The sequence below is a fragment of the Pogoniulus pusillus genome, chromosome 18 (assembly GCF_015220805.1).
Source record: "Pogoniulus pusillus isolate bPogPus1 chromosome 18, bPogPus1.pri, whole genome shotgun sequence".
Classification (NCBI taxonomy): domain Eukaryota; kingdom Metazoa; phylum Chordata; class Aves; order Piciformes; family Lybiidae; genus Pogoniulus; species Pogoniulus pusillus.
In genome coordinates, this window is record NC_087281.1 from 17,723,304 (window position 1) to 17,739,223 (window position 15,920).

Here is a 15,920-nt window from a genome sequence, read left to right on the forward strand (position 1 = left end):
TCTTCCCAGAGAGAGTGATTTTTTCATTGGAATGGGCTGCCCAGGGGAGGTGGTTGAGTCTCCATCCCTGGAGGTGTTGAAGAAAAGCCTGGATGAGGCACTTAGTGCCATGGTCTAGTTGATTGGACAGGGCTGGGTGCTAGGTTGGACTGGATGATCTCTTCCAACCTGTTTGACTCTGTGATCATTTTATGGCTGACCAGAGTTTGCGATGATAGAAATTCTTGTACATTTTGTGCTCAGATGTTACCATTTTATTTCCTGGAAAAACATATAAAAAAAGAAAAAAAGTCCTAGTTTGTTACCATTGTGTGCTAAATACAGCCATCTACATATGTCATGTAATTATTTCTCAGTAACACCAAAAATTGGGTAACATTATCATGATTCACAGCACTGAGTATTTGAGGTAAGGCAGACTTGATTTTGGAGGTAAATTGGCATTCCATCCTGATTTAATTTGTCACCTGTCATCAGAATTATTTTTTTAATGTGAAAATCAGTTCTGAAATGCTTCCCTTTTTTTCTGTTTTTCATAACATTACCATGGTTGTTGAGATTTTTTCATTTTTTAAGGTGAGAAATAGTACTGGTTTGAGTAGACACCAGCCAGCTGCTACAAATATATTTCATGCCCTCTGCATGTTTTGGATTTAAAACTGTTTAAAACTGTTTGTTGACCAAACTCTGGAGCTTGTAAGTGCATAGGCTGAAGTATTTCTTCATCCAAGGATTCTTCCTTGTGTTAACTAAACATATTTAGGTTTACTTGAGAGATCTGGATTGTACAAAATTTGTCTGTTATGGTAGTTTGGGTGGCACTGTTAAGCAGCTTATATATAATAACCTTTTTTTCTTTCTTCCCTCTTTAGATTGTTTTGCCTCCCCATCTGGAAAGGATCAGAGAAAAATTAGCAGAGAACATCCATGAACTTTGGGTTATGAATAAAATTGAACTTGGCTGGCAGTATGGACCAGTATGTACCCTCCAATTTTATTTTCTGTTGATTATGTAATAATTATTTTTGTTATTGCTCTATAATACTATTTGGCAGATTGGTTTCAGTGTACCACAATCAGTGAGGTTTTAGACCCTTTCTGGCAGAAGCAGGTGGAAAACCTGTGATGACTTGGCCTTGGCTGGGTGTCAGATGCTCTATCACTGTCCTTCTTACAGGGACAGGAGAGAGGGAAATATAACAAGAGGCCCATGAGTCAAGATAGAAACAGTTTAATACGGCCAAAGTGAAATTAAAGGCTGCACATGGAAGCTGGAGCAAACGAAGATGTTATTCTCGACTTCCCACCAGCAGACAATGTTAGGCCTCTCCCTGGGAAGCAGGGCTTCAATACATGTAGTGGTTGCCTAGGAGACAATCACCATCAACAAATGTCCCTACACTTCCTTCTTTCCCTTCACTTTTATATCCAAGCTGATGCCATATGGCATGGAATACCCCTTTGGTCAGTTTGGGTCAGCTGGCTAGGCCGTGTTCCCTCCCAAGATCTTGCCCATCCCTCAGCCTGCTGTTGGGTGGGAGAGCAGAGCCTTGGTGCTACATGAGCTCTGCTCATCAGTAGCCAAAACACTGGGGTGTTCCACCTAGCACTACAAAATACACACTACAAAAGATGCTATGAAAAGAACTAACTATGTCAGCCAAGCCAAACACATTCTGAACTAAAATTCTGATATTAAACTGTTTGGTGCTGAAATCTTCCACCAATCTAACTGGCAGTGCAGAAAGTACAGGTGGGTTTTCCACCTTCTGTTTGTCCTTGGTTTGAAAGGTTTAGTTTCCTGATGGAGTAAATCAATAAAAGCAGTTATTCTTGCTCCTTCTCATATGCACTGACTGACATAACTCTTTCAGAATTATAAAACTTACTTTTCATGAAAATATTGCTTTCACAAAATTGCATGAAATCTGTTTTCCTCTTTCTATTTCTTCAGCCTCAGGTCTGTTTTAGGTTCTCTACCTTATCTCTTTCCTACTTCTCATGGAGTATAACAGAAAAAAACTATACATAGCTGCTGGCTTTGATACAAAATGCATTCTATTTTGTTAATATGATGTATTTTTTGTTTAATTCACTCATAAGGAAGTATACAAGGTATTTTTTTGGATAACAGTTTCATAAACCAAATGATGTTGTTTATGAAGATGTACTGCTGTGAATAGTATGTAGAAATATACAGTAGATACTAAATGTAAGCATCAAAGCATGTATGCACACATAGAAACATGTATTGTATGTTTGCTACTAAAAGATTTTGGTCTTCTGAGAAACTGAGATTTCAGATTTAATGTAAATGGGCATGGAATTATATTTAGTGTAACATATGGCAGCACTTAAAAATATTTGATTGACAGAGAAGATCTCCAGATATTTTTTTTGTGTGTTGTTGTTTCTCCAGCAAGTCATCACAAAACCCCAGTTAAACTGATGTGTCAAAACATTTTAATTGTGATGTAATCATACCAACTGTGAAACAATCTGTGGGAACATCTAATTGCACAGTTGAGCACTGTTTTAATTTAAATGATGTATAGTTTGAAGGTTAGTGCTTAAATGTTGTGGTTATGTCAGAATGAAATCAGTGGCTAAACCTTTCGCTTTCTGTCTCCAGCTTTACTGTTCTATGATTGTGATTGCTTCAGTAATCTGGCTTATGCTGGTCACCTTCTGGAGACCAACTCCATTATCATATTCTTTTCTCACAGCTGATTTCATCTGTTTAGGCTACTGTTGCCAGTTCTAGTCATCTCAATTGATGCCCTACAGTTAATGAGTACTGAGGGAAGGATGAAACAAATTAGCTGGCTTAGAAGCACACTGTCTCAGTCCTCTAATTTCTGCTACATTTGATGTACATTTGATTAAAATTCAGAGCAAGATGTGTTATATATAGTAGCTAGTGGAGTTTTTTCACCACGTTAGAAAGTTCAAAGGCTAAATGTCTCTCCATATTGTAGAAAAAAAACCAAACAAAACCAAACCAACAAAAAAAACCCAAAACCCTGCTGAAATAGCATTTTGTATTCCCTTCTACATGCCTGTTTTGTCAGATCCATGTGTACCAAGGCACATGCATGTTAGATAACTAATGTATTTTATGTATGTAGCAAAGTAAAGCAGCAAGCTAATGTAGCAAAATTATGGTGTTTTATTAATTGACCTTGTTATAAGTCTGAATATAAGTGACATTTAGATGTCCAACTTGAAATCATCAGATGTATCTACATATTGCTCTTTCTGATGAGCTTTGATGTATATTCAAAACCAGCCATGAAAATAAAGAATTGATGTGTCCTAAGTGTTGTCACTGACACAATGTACTTGATAGGAAGTAGATTTTTATATATATTGTGCTCAGAGACAAAAACCAAAACCATAAATAAATAAATCTACAAATAAGCATTTCAGTGTCCATTAAAAAGATGTTTCTTCTTTTAATTGCCAATGATTTTGATCAAGTTACTTGACAATTGAATTGCTTGTATTGCCTGTTGAACTAAGATCAGTACACTAACATGAAGATAAATATCCCTTGGAGATGTTAGATGTTTTTCAATCCCAAACACAAGCAAATTACTGCTACTTAGGTTGATAATTATTATGTACTTAGATAAAAATGCAATAATGTATTACTCAGAAATGTTATGGAGAAATGTGGTGATTTTTTCATGAAATTAAATAAACCTGATTGAGTAGTAGTGTATAGTTCAGTCCTTGTTATAGAAAAATGCAGTAGAGTAGAAGTAATGTTCCAGTCATCTGTGACTACTGAACAGTCTTCTGCTTGTGTAGTATGGGACAAAAACTTTTACTGAATTATCCTTTCTATTCTTTCATCAGCTAAGGACTTCAGTGATATTCCTATTGATTTATATAAACTCCATCTATAATTTTTCTAACGTGCTGCTGAAGATGGTTTACTATTTTATGGGTGTAGGTCAAAGCTACATAGATAACACTTTTCTTGAACTTTGTATATTTGTGGAAGTCTGTGTAAGGAAATGTACAAATTAGCATTTATTCCACTTGAGATCTGCAGATGCAGATTCTGCCTTGATCATGCACGGAGAACATAGAACACTTTCTCTTTTGAATTGTTCAGTTTGATTAATTCTGACAGGATCTACTTGAAGCACTTAGTCATTTGGACTTTAATATTATTTTTCTTCCTAATTTTTAAGTCCCATTAAACTTATTTCGTTACTGTCTTTCCAGGTGAGAGATGACAACAAGAGACAACACCCATGCTTAGTGGAGTTCTCAAAGCTTCCAGAGCAGGAAAGAAATTATAACTTGCAAATGTCACTTGAAACACTGAAGTAAGTTGCTAAAACTATCAAAGCTTGTAGTGAGAGTTTCCTAAGGAGTTGCAGATTCCAGAATTGACATGTGAATTACCATTTGATGTGTAGGTTAAGGGTAATAATATGAAACAGAGGGAGTGAGATATGTTAATGAGTTACGTATTTGGCACTGAAACTGGCTTTTTAATACCTATGGAATTTTCAGATTATAGTGGTAATGCCTGAAATGGCAACTCAGGCAATTTTCTTGTAGTCTGGAAGTAAGTCTAAGCTTTGAAAAAATCTTTGCTTATTGCTTGCTTTAATTTGTTGCAAAACACCCCTGTTTTAGCTCAGATGTTGCAACACCACTGATTAGCTTGCCGTGGGAAACGTGGTCAAGGCCCACATAGATCAGTGTGATCAAAGGCAAAGCCACATGGACTCCAGACAATTCAATGTGAATTATGCCAGAGACCTTTATTGATCATGTCGTCCCTCAATATATCCCTCAGGGCCACAAGGCACACGCCTACATACTAGCATAATTAGTCAAGGACAACCCACTCCGTCAGCATAATCCACGCTTTGTTTTCCTCATTAACGAGGTGTCCATTATCTGTCCTTTCTGACATAAAGTAGCCAGCAGCAGGTGGGAACCAAGGTCAGTGTCCGCCTGTTATTATCCTTCTTCACTCCGTTCCCACATCCTTCTTCACTTTGCATTCTCACATTAATTCAATATAGTTTAATTACTTTTAATTATCTTTAGAGATAAAGCACTTTGACAGTCATTAGATATTTTTTGGATGTGACTTGGACTTTACTTCAGGACCCCTTGCTGCTGTTTCTGTGTGATCTCTTCGTATTGACAGAAGACAGTTGTAAGCATTCTCTCCTTTCATGCACAAGCACTTAGACAAATGAATGTCACGGAAACTTTACAGGTGGAATGCTAGAAAATTTCAGTGAGGTCTTTATGAGTTTGTTTATCTGGCTTACAGAGATGCAACTCCTTATCTCAGCTTTGTCATTTGAGCAGATGTGAGTTCTTGCTTTTCTGCAAATACATTGAAAATCCATTAGTGTTAAGTAATTTTTTCTCTATGTAGTATTACATGTAACCAACATGCTAAAGTGATCACTGCCCAGTGCTATATGTGGCTCCCCAGTCACTCTTATTTACAATACATTCACTCTTATTTGCAATCCATTGCAATCTGTTGTTTTTCCCCCCTCTCCTTGTTAAAATAAAATTGCTGTTTCCTGTCCAGAGCATTAACATGCCAGATTTTAGGATGATAGGTTGACTATCTGCATATGATATTACTTTTCTTGACATATTTCTCCTACACCATTAAAATATTGACATGTAAACTGATAGAACAGTATTGTATTTGCATTCAAAATAAAAGGGCTTTACTTCCTCACAGTAGAAAGCTAGATAGAATACTAGAATTTCTCATAGTGCCCTTCTCTGGTCAGCTTCTCTGCACTATTTACTGATTTACCTTTCCTACATACATAAATTTCTTGACAATAAGCATATTTATGACCCCAGGTGTTAGTCAGTTTCTGGAGAGATATTTTCACATTGTTTAGCATTAAAACATTCAGAGATAAATGGAACTCCACTGAAGGCAAGAAAATAAGGTCTTATTTCTCTTCAGCTAGACATTAGAATTTCATGGAAAGCTTTTGAGACCTCTGTGAACACATCACGAATCCAAAATACCTTCTTCTTTTTCGTTTTAAGAAACTACAAAAGATGATCTGCTGGACATACTCTTCTTAATATAGTCCAGGATCTCATTGGTCTTCTTGGCCACAAGGGCACATTGCTGCTTCACAGATAACTTGTTATCCACCAGGACTCCCAGGTCCCTCTCCACAGGGCTGCTTTCCAGCAGAGCAACTCCCAGCCTGTACTGGTGCAGTTTATTCTTCTTCCACAGGTGCAGGACTCTGCACTTATCCTTTTTGAACCTCATTTGGTTCCTCTGTGCCCAGGTCTCCATCTCGATGGAGGGGTGCACAGCCTTCAGCTGTTATCAGCCAGGCCTCCCAGCTGGGCGTCATCAGCAAACTTGCTGAGCAGACACTCTGTGCCCTCATCCATGTCATTGATGAAGATGTTGAAAACCACTGATCCCTGGGGGACTCCAATAGTTACAGCTCTCCAGCTGCGCTTGGAACCATTGATCACCACTCTCGAACTCTGTTTTGTAACCAGTTCCTAATCCGCCTCATTGTTTGCTCTTCCATCCTACACTTCCTGAGCTTTACAATTTTTGTCAAACCGTGTATGGTTTTGCTGCCAGCTCTACTAGGGAGGCAGAAAACAAGGAAGTTCTGAGTTATTATCTGTCAGAGGATTTCAACGTATTTGAGTCTATATATTTTTCAGCATGATTGATTACTTGTATGAACTATAAAAAATATATACTATATGAAATGTCAAGATTAAGGAATGTGTTACCATTGAAAATTCCATGGAGTTAAAATATGCTTGCTCACTTGATCATACTATTTCTGCACTTTCTTCTATAAATTTTACATTTTGATTTTTTTTTACTTGTTTTAATGCTTGCTATTTTGTGATTGACTTTCCTATTCATACCTGTTTACTCAGTTATTTGTTATAGTTGCATGTATCAATATTATACTGCATTCATCCACTTAATTTTCTTGTTTAGCTTCAAAGTGCTTTAGGGGTCTTTCAGGCTCTACCACTATGATAAGCCTTGAATTTGCTGTGTCTGCATAGAGATAACATAGGGCTCAAATTCCTATCTTACATTACAAGAAAATTAGGTTTACCAGGAGTTAGCTCCTCTCTACTGCTTTCCACTGTTAGATAAGTTCTCTTATGCTGGTGATAGCTGCATAGATACTATGTTTGATTTATGCCAACTGAGATTTAGCTGCATGGGATATTCTTAGCAGGCAGTGTGTTTTGAGGGAGGTGGCTATTGCACGTTGATTTCTTCTTATCTGATTTTACCATCTATTTTTAAATGATGGTTCACAGACCATAGCAGTAGGATTTATTTTATGTAGCTGGTACTAAAAATATGCTGCAAGAATCTCCTTGAAACATTTCCTCTGCCAAGAGAAAAACTCCTAGAATAATATTTATGCTTATTTTCCCCCCGCTCATTCCAAAAGCAGTAAATACAGGTAAAGATAGACTAGAACAAATATAAACCTGATGTTTTCCCACTTCCTGCCAGGAATGAAGTTCAAGATTTATGTTTGTGTTTCAGTCAGATTCAATTGACGGTATCATTGTCACCCTCAGATTTTGAGAAATTTCTGATCTGACTCCAAAGTGGTCTCTAATTTTTGTAATTTCATTTCAAATATTTTTGTAATCATCCTAGGCTAAAGAAACTTAAGAGTTGATAGCACAATATGGAATGTAAATGGAGGAAAAACTAACTGACCAATTGTAGATCAGATCCTGGAGAAAAATTATATTTAGGATGTGGTTGTAAGGAGAGGAAGAGGTCTGAAGAAATCAGAAACCTCATTAATACTGTCAACCCTATTGTAGAGTTGTAGAGGGAGTGTTTGTTCTCTAAAATGAATTGCATCTTTCAGAGTCAGGCCAGAATGGGCTGCCTGGATCAGTCACTGGCTCTAGGGTGGGAGCTTCATGGTACACGATACACTGTGCCTAGCTTAACTTCTTTTCTCTGAAGTGAATTAGCATACAACATTCACAGCAAGCATTAAGATGACCATTTCAGCCCAATGCTTACCAGACATTCTGCTGTCAGTCCTCTGCTCAGTAATATGTTCTAACAAAATTCAGATCCAATTAAAATCTCTGATAAGCAGCTCATCTTTGTAAAGAAGACGTATTCTAAGCATAGCAAGTGACATTTCCTGCCTTTTCTCCTTTCATGAACTTGCAAATAGATAACATAAAAAGATTTTGATATAAAGTGGTATGAGCATGCACATAAGCAGTATGAATAAATCAGAAGAACATACTTCTAGGGCAGAGAATCTTTCAACTGGTGCCTCATATAGATAAAACAGATTGTATGATAGTTCATTTTGAAGTAGTCTAAAATTTGAGTACTAAAAATTTTAGGAACATCTTGTGACATTTTCTTAACACTTACTATATATGCAAAAAAGGCTGGTGTTGATCTTTCTACCTTGTTGTTAATCCCACAGGTCTCATTTGTTGTATAGTGCCATCTATACACACAGCAGCAGGTCTGAGTACAGAAGCATTGACATTAATTTCTCTCTGATTTCTGTGTCTAGAACCCTGCTGGCATTAGGCTGCCATGTTGGAATTGCTGATGAACATGCTGATGAAAAAGTGAAAAAAATGAAACTTCCAAAGAAGTAAGTTGAAATTCAAATGCATCTTTTTTTTAGGCAGACTGAATTAAGTGGATTGGACTTGTGCCAGGCAACCTGCAATAGAACGAGGGGACAGCCTCAAGTTGTGCTGGGGGAGGTATAGGCTGGATATTAGGAGGAAGTTGTTGCCAGAGAGAGTGATTGGCATTAGAATGGGCTGCCCAGGGAGGTGGTGGAGTTGCCGTCCCTGGAGGTGTTCATGAAAAGACTGGATGAGGCATTTAGTGCCATGGTCGTATCTTTTGTATGCACAGCATGATACTTGTTCATGGGAGTGTAGCAAGAACAAGGTAACTGCCAGCCTGACAAATGTGTTAGTTCTATATGATTCCCCATTTCCATTGCTGCCTGGTTTTGCCCATCTCACTGAAGGGTTTTCACAGCTATCTACCATGTTAGGAAACAGCGACACAACAGCCAAATGTGTACTTAATTCTCTAATAGAAGTTTGTGAGTTAGTAACTCAATGAATGGTTGATTATGAATTGATGTTCTTGAATTGTTGTTTTCAGACTTCTGTTGTTGTTGCTGTTTGTTTTGGTTTAATGTGGTCATTTTGAAGGAAGTGCCACCCTTGTGTTTAGAATGTATAATCTCCCTTAAATACTTGCTTGTTTTCAATTATTATTTTCAACCAATTATTTGTTTAAATGGGCTTTAGAGTAGTTATCACAGAAGAGAAATAATGTGTTAAGTATTTGATTTGTAAAGTATTTGAATAATTTAGAATATAAATAGAATTAAAGACCATTTTTTTCCCTGGATTTCTCTGTCAGGCCAAATAAAAAATAAAGAAGCAAAAATGTAACAAAGTTGTTTAGAAAATAATTAGTATTTAAACTAGTCATTCTTTAAACAGCCCAGCAAATATAATTTCAATGAGAGAATGTAGTTTGTTTTCCACAGATTACCTATGATCAAAATAGCATTTGTTTTATCAATGTGTTTGAAGAGAAATAGTTGGGAATATTCAGAGCACATCCACGAGCTCCAGCCTGATCTCCCCTGGGGCTGCAGAAAGCACCAGTGCTGGCAGCTGAAGTGCCCCTGGCCTTGGTGTCTGCCAGGCTGTTTTTCACACATTTTTCTTACTCCTCTCTCCCTGTGCAATTGTTTTGCCCTTTCTTAAAAACATTTTTGCAGAGATGCCACCAGTGTGGCTTTGGCCAGCAGCGGGTCCTTATTTTAGCCAGCAGCAGCTGGCTGTGCTTGGCATGGGTCAACCCCAGCCTCTCCTCACAGAAGCAGCCCCAACCTGCCAGTATCTTGTCACGGAGACCCCATGCAGCCTTTGTCTGTCTGCCCCCTTCCTACATTTTCTATTCCATTTTGCCTGCTCCTGCACAGCTGAGGTAAGGCATGCAGGCAACATCTATCATAGTGGTGCCACATAATGTCATAGCTTTTTATTGTAGGTTTAGTAACTCCTGATGTGCTGCATCCATTACTATATGCATTATGTCCTTTATGGAAGAAGGTTTGGTCATAAGTGGGAGATGATTATAATTAATTCGATGGGAACAACTTCATTAAAGTAAACCACACTTTCTCGTTAGGACTAAGAATAGTGAGAAGAAGCTGCCTCTCTGTTAGGAAGTCATTCTTCAATTTTAAACATATGATTTTAAGGATAGTTAAGGTACAAAGCATTATAAAGACAAACTTTCCTAAGATGGATTTCATAATGCCACCTGGAGTAAGACGTTTGACCTGTTCTGTCTCTCGCATCCCTTTGTATAAGAGGAAGAATATATTTTCTTGCTCCAGTAGGAGATAAACAGAATTTAGTAATACAGTGGAGTGCTCAGATGTGACAATAATAGTATTCATATAAATATTTAGATAAGCAACATCTTAATTTGCTACTTTAAGTATGTGGTAATACTGAAATACTTTTTTAGTTCAGACCATTTGGGGCAGCTTTTATTACCAGCTATGTCATCCCATCGAGAAGCAATTAGCTTGAAACAAATTAAATGTCAGTGTGTTATTATTCTTTATGTTGAAAGACAGATTATTTCTATAGATATATTGAATATATGTCACTTCTTGCCTTTGTAGTTTCTATTAAAATTGTCCTACTGAAAAGTAAGTGCAAGTTCTGTGTTTTTTTTTGACAGCTACCAGTTGTTGAGTGGCTATAAGCCTGCTCCCATGGATTTGAGTTTTATCAAACTGACCCCCTCTCAAGAAGCTATGGTGGATAAACTAGCAGAGAATGCACACAATGTGTGGGCAAGGGACCGTATAAGGCAAGGGTGGACATATGGTATCCAGCAGGTAAGTGCTAACTTCAGTCACTTGCAAATGCACTTAGGTGTTTCACAATTAAATGGGAATAATGAGTGTACAAAAGTAGCCAGAAGCAGCTAATGAATGTGAATCTGTCAATCATAGAGAGCAAAAAAACTTACAGCAATTGTACTAAATCTCCTAGCAGTATTTTTTTAAATGATGGTGTATTCTTGTATGCTATCTGGATCTCAAGGTGAGAAAATTGCATGCAGGAAGCTAATATGCTCTAGTAATTTTGGAAATATAAACATTGACTTTCAGTAGAGGAATCATTAAAATGTTTGCAGTCATAGGAATTGAGTAATTTTGTGTATCCAGGGAAAGGAGAATGTAAACTTGTAGTAATCATTTTGCTAATATGTTGTATTTCTGGCAGAGGCCATGGTTAACCAAGAATAATTAGAACAACCTCCAAGTTCTACTCCTACTTTAGTGGTTTGTTTCAGTGAAAGTGAATGCTACATGGTAGGTATCCCAATTTATATAAGGGAGAGAAGTAAACATTACACAGAATGGATTGTTAAGAGCAGAACTCAGCATCTTTGTTTTCTTTGTGAAAAAGAATAAATTTGGTATCCCAAAATCTTAATTTATTGTTTTTCAAGACAGCTACTATATAATTTTTCCCTTAAAAGAAATAGAAAACATGACTCCTATGATTATTTATGAATTATATATAGGGAAAGGTAGCTTCATTTCTGTTAATAAATGTGTGGGACATATCACAGTGAAATGTTAGGAAAATTACCCCATTGGGAAATAAAAAGTTTTCATGCTTTTGCTCTGGGCATAAATGATCATTAATTTGGCAGAAGTGAGAAACAGGTGTTTTGTAGGTGTGTACTCTTTCCTGTCTACAAACAAGTGGTTTTATTTTTGCCAAAAATTCAAGTTATACATTTCAGCATATTTAATTTTTTTCTTTTTCTACAAGACCAAAACTCATTCTATTTGCAAAGCTTTTGTATGTAGGAAAAAAATCTGATTTTATACATGTTAAATTAGGCACTTGAATTAATCTCATCCCGTACTGACACACTACATTTATGAGATGTGTGCCACATAATGTTTCAGCATTGTCTATTATATTATCTTACTGTAAAGCTCTTGTTCTGCTACTTTGTAAACTCTCTAGGAAATCTGTATTCTGTATTTGGATCTAAACAAGCAATGAGCCAATTCTTATGTTTATAATGTATGGGCAGATACTGTAGATAATTCATTCGTGCAGCTTCCCTACTTTAAACAGGATTAAATTTTCCCCTAATACTGCATCTTTGAGTAAAGAGAGAAGGCTCTTTGAAGAGCTCTGTCACCAAGTAAGAGGAACAATGTGAGTCTGTATGTCTTGATATACTCAAAACAAAATATTTCTGATATATATTAAAGAATACACACAATAACTTACACCACGCCCCAGCTATTTTTCATTCTTCCAGAAACCAAACAGTTTCAATATATGGCCTTGTGAATCAGGGTGAATGAAGGGTGGGAAATAGTTACAGCTTTGATAGAACCCTGACATATCCCAAAATTAAGTTCTTCATTGCAACGCAGTTTATTGGTTAAGACAAAGGTAAGAAGTTTCTGTGATTAAATGCATCTCTTAGCTAATTACACTTCTAACTAGTACTGGGATAATGAAACCAAAAAGTATTAAAGTCTATTAGATTTATTAGGCAATTGACAATTTAGCCTACCTTGTGTGTCTGTACATTTTTGAAAAACAAACAAATCAAACCAAAACAACCAAAAAAGCTCCCAACAAACAAAGAAAAAAACCCCACAAATATTTTGAGCATATTAATTGGAGTGAATTTGCAGTTAATTATGTTTTCTGAATCAGTGAGGTATTCATTTGAAAAGGCTGTTAAAAGGATGGTGTCAAGATCTTTTTCAGTGTTACTGGATTGAGAATGATATGCAAAAGATGAAGTGGGAGTGGGTGGCAATGAAGAAGTTTCACCTACACAATGTGGTTTTATATTATCTTTTTGTGTGTTTTGATGTGCTGATTTATGTAGAAGACTTTGCTTTTGAAGAATATTAATAAATTATTAGTTTTACTATGGTTCCCAAAGGCAATGCAGTTGCCCCAGGCTACAACTTTGGTATAAGCATCCTAAGCACTGATTAGACCTAAAATTAAACACTCAATGTCAGAGGAATCATGAAGTCTGTCTTACATTCTCAGTGCTGTGCTTTAGGAAAGGCACTGTCCTTACTGCGAATCCAAAATATTGTGGCCCTGTGAAGAGACATTTTTGAAGCTTTCTGAGAGATAGCACAGGAAATGACAATTCCATGATCTCCTTATCAAACTGCTCTCTGTATCTTATCTGCTAACTCTTGAAATATTGTCCTGAGGGACAGCCTGGGAACTTGGGACTCCTCCAGATTCCCTTCCTAATAAGTGTTTTGCTCTCTGGATGACAAAGCTCAACATGCCAATTAAATCAACACTTATTTGATAGTTTATTATCTGGTGTGAGAAAACTCACAGAAGATAGAGGTATAATCTTGAACCCCTTAATCATGTAGTTGCTGAACTGTACCCATTTTCCACAAGTGTTTTAAAAATTGATAGCTATGCATGCAAAGGTAATTTAAATACCTTTTGAGAGCCAAGGATAAGTTGTCACAATCACTTAGACTTGTTAAGTTTTGTATTACATACTAGCCTCTAGTTAGATTTTCAGAGATGTTTTGAGCAGTAAGTATGAATCAGGCTCTGGTTTTAACTCTAAAAGAGTGTCAGACAGCTGCTTCTGCTCTAAAACTTGACCAGGCTTGGTATATGATCGGTATTAGTCTGGTCTTCCTTACCAAGACAGAGACAATTATGGGCATGCAAAGAAGAACCTAGAGAATTTAAAAGTAAAATGCTTAAGTGCTGTAGAACTAATCACATTTGGAGTTTGAAAGCCACAATCAGAGTTTTGCAATCTTTAGTGCTTCTGCTGTAAATATCCAAATACTTTTTTGGGTGTGATTTATGTAAACTGACTGAAGACTTGTGTGTCTTGAGTGGAGTACTCCTGTTGAAAGTGCAACACAGTGGTTCAGTGGACAGTGTCACAGTTATGCTTTCAATAGAGAATGGCTGTGAAAGATCACCAGGAGCTCAGAAATATTAATGAACTTCTGGAAACATATCAACTAGATTAGCAGTATACTTTACTCCATTTTTCTTGGTAAACCAATTACAATAGTCTCATGTACAGTTAAGCATATAGATGATGTCCTTGAAGACTTCCCCACCAATAGTGTGCCCTGTAGGAGCTACTGTTCTTGAGGTATTGATTTCCACTTAATTAAATTCTTCTTTTCAAATAATGAACTTTATGTTGGAGAGAAGACAGACAACTGAGTGCCAACAGTGCTTATGATGTGCAGATAGACAATGCCATTCATTAAAAGTCAAAAGAGAGCTCATTTCTGAGTGCAGTGCAAAGATTCTTCTCATTTATCAGACACATAGCACATGGCAAGCTGCTAGCTGTTGTCCGCTTTGCTTTGTGCTTCTACTTGACTCCAATAATGAATTTGTTTCACATGCTGCATTTTGTCATCCCCTCATACTACTGTGACATGTTACAGTACTGTAATAAAATAATGCTGCATAATACTATAAATAGATCTTGCAGAGCTACAAAGTAGTTTCTTAAGGGAAAGAAGCTTAGAGATGTTTGAAAATAGATGAACTAACATGTTATAAAGAGCAATCCTGCTGTGTCTGTAGAAAGGATTAAGATGATCTGGTAGGTCTGTTCCACCATGAGTGCCTCAGCATTTTGGCATTATATAACAGGAAAATTTAAAAGGATTCATGTATAAATCATTTATTTCCTGTTATAAACTGGTGGCGAAAATGCCTTTTGAGTTCCAGATTTTTTTCTTCTTTGAAGTCCACCTCTGCTTGTCAGCATTTTGATTTAGCCAGAGGTCGCTGCTCTTAGTGCATGACTATACTCAGTATTTTTGTTCTGCTGCTGAGCCAAGGAGCCAGCCAGCAGAGGCAGTGCAAGGTAACTAATAAATCCTGTCCCCAGAACTGTGCTGACAGCTCTGATGATGCTAGTCACAAACAAATATTTGTTAGTTAGACAGACTCCCAGTATCTTATTGCTCCATGATAGGAACAAAAGGAACAAAACAAATAGGAAAAAAACCTTATTTCTCCATAAATGGGCATATTAAATAGCAAGAGTAAGTGGAAAACCAAGCACAAAATCACTATGAAAATACTTGATGGTGTCCCTTTAAAGGAAGAACATGTTTGCCTGCAGGTTGCTCTTCCCTCAATTGGGGAAATGATAAATAATCAAAGATCGATAATGGTGCTAGATCTGGGCAAAGGAGAAATATAGCCTTTCTTTAAGTCAGTTAAAATCATATTTGTGCTATGAGAGAGGGCTTTTTTGTTTTACATACGCAGCTCTTGATGTTGTGTCCTGTCATAATTACCTGAATGTTTCATTTGGGTATTTTAAAGGATTTTTTTCATAGAAACTTGCATAAAAGTAAGGAAAAGGGAGAAAAAAAAGAGTCAAGTTTAGAGATCAAAAATCAAATGAAAATAATTTCAAGTACATCAGCTTCCCTCTTCCTGACTTTTAGGTCTCCTCACTGGCTGTGGGGGTCACAGCCAAAGATTCTGGCTTTAAAACTTTGCCTGTATGCCTTGTCATATATGTGGATAACTTAGTGAAAGTGTGTCTTAGTTTTTCTTCATGTTATATTGTGTGTTGTGGCTGAAGAATAACAGAATCCTTATACTGAGGGGAAAAAAATATTTTAAATTCCCCAGCTTTAACAATTTGCTATAAAACCCAGCAACCTAGAAATGTATGAAAAACATCTCAATAGAGCTGCTTTTCACTTTCTGTCCTAGGATAATTAATCAGGACTGTGAAGCACTTATCAACTGTGGTTTCT

General features: G+C 36.8%; 1 protein-coding gene across 1 annotated transcript in view; it reads left to right on the plus strand.

The window, feature by feature from the left end:
- The window catches only part of RYR2 (ryanodine receptor 2), a 311,345-nt gene that overhangs the window by 155,853 nt on the left and 139,572 nt on the right, over positions 1 to 15,920 (plus strand). The window contains exons 22-25 of the mRNA XM_064158603.1: positions 873 to 977; positions 4,237 to 4,340; positions 8,586 to 8,669; positions 10,808 to 10,967. Coding sequence (XP_064014673.1) covers positions 873 to 977; positions 4,237 to 4,340; positions 8,586 to 8,669; positions 10,808 to 10,967 — 453 coding nt within the window. The remainder of the gene's footprint in view (positions 1 to 872; positions 978 to 4,236; positions 4,341 to 8,585; positions 8,670 to 10,807; positions 10,968 to 15,920) is intronic.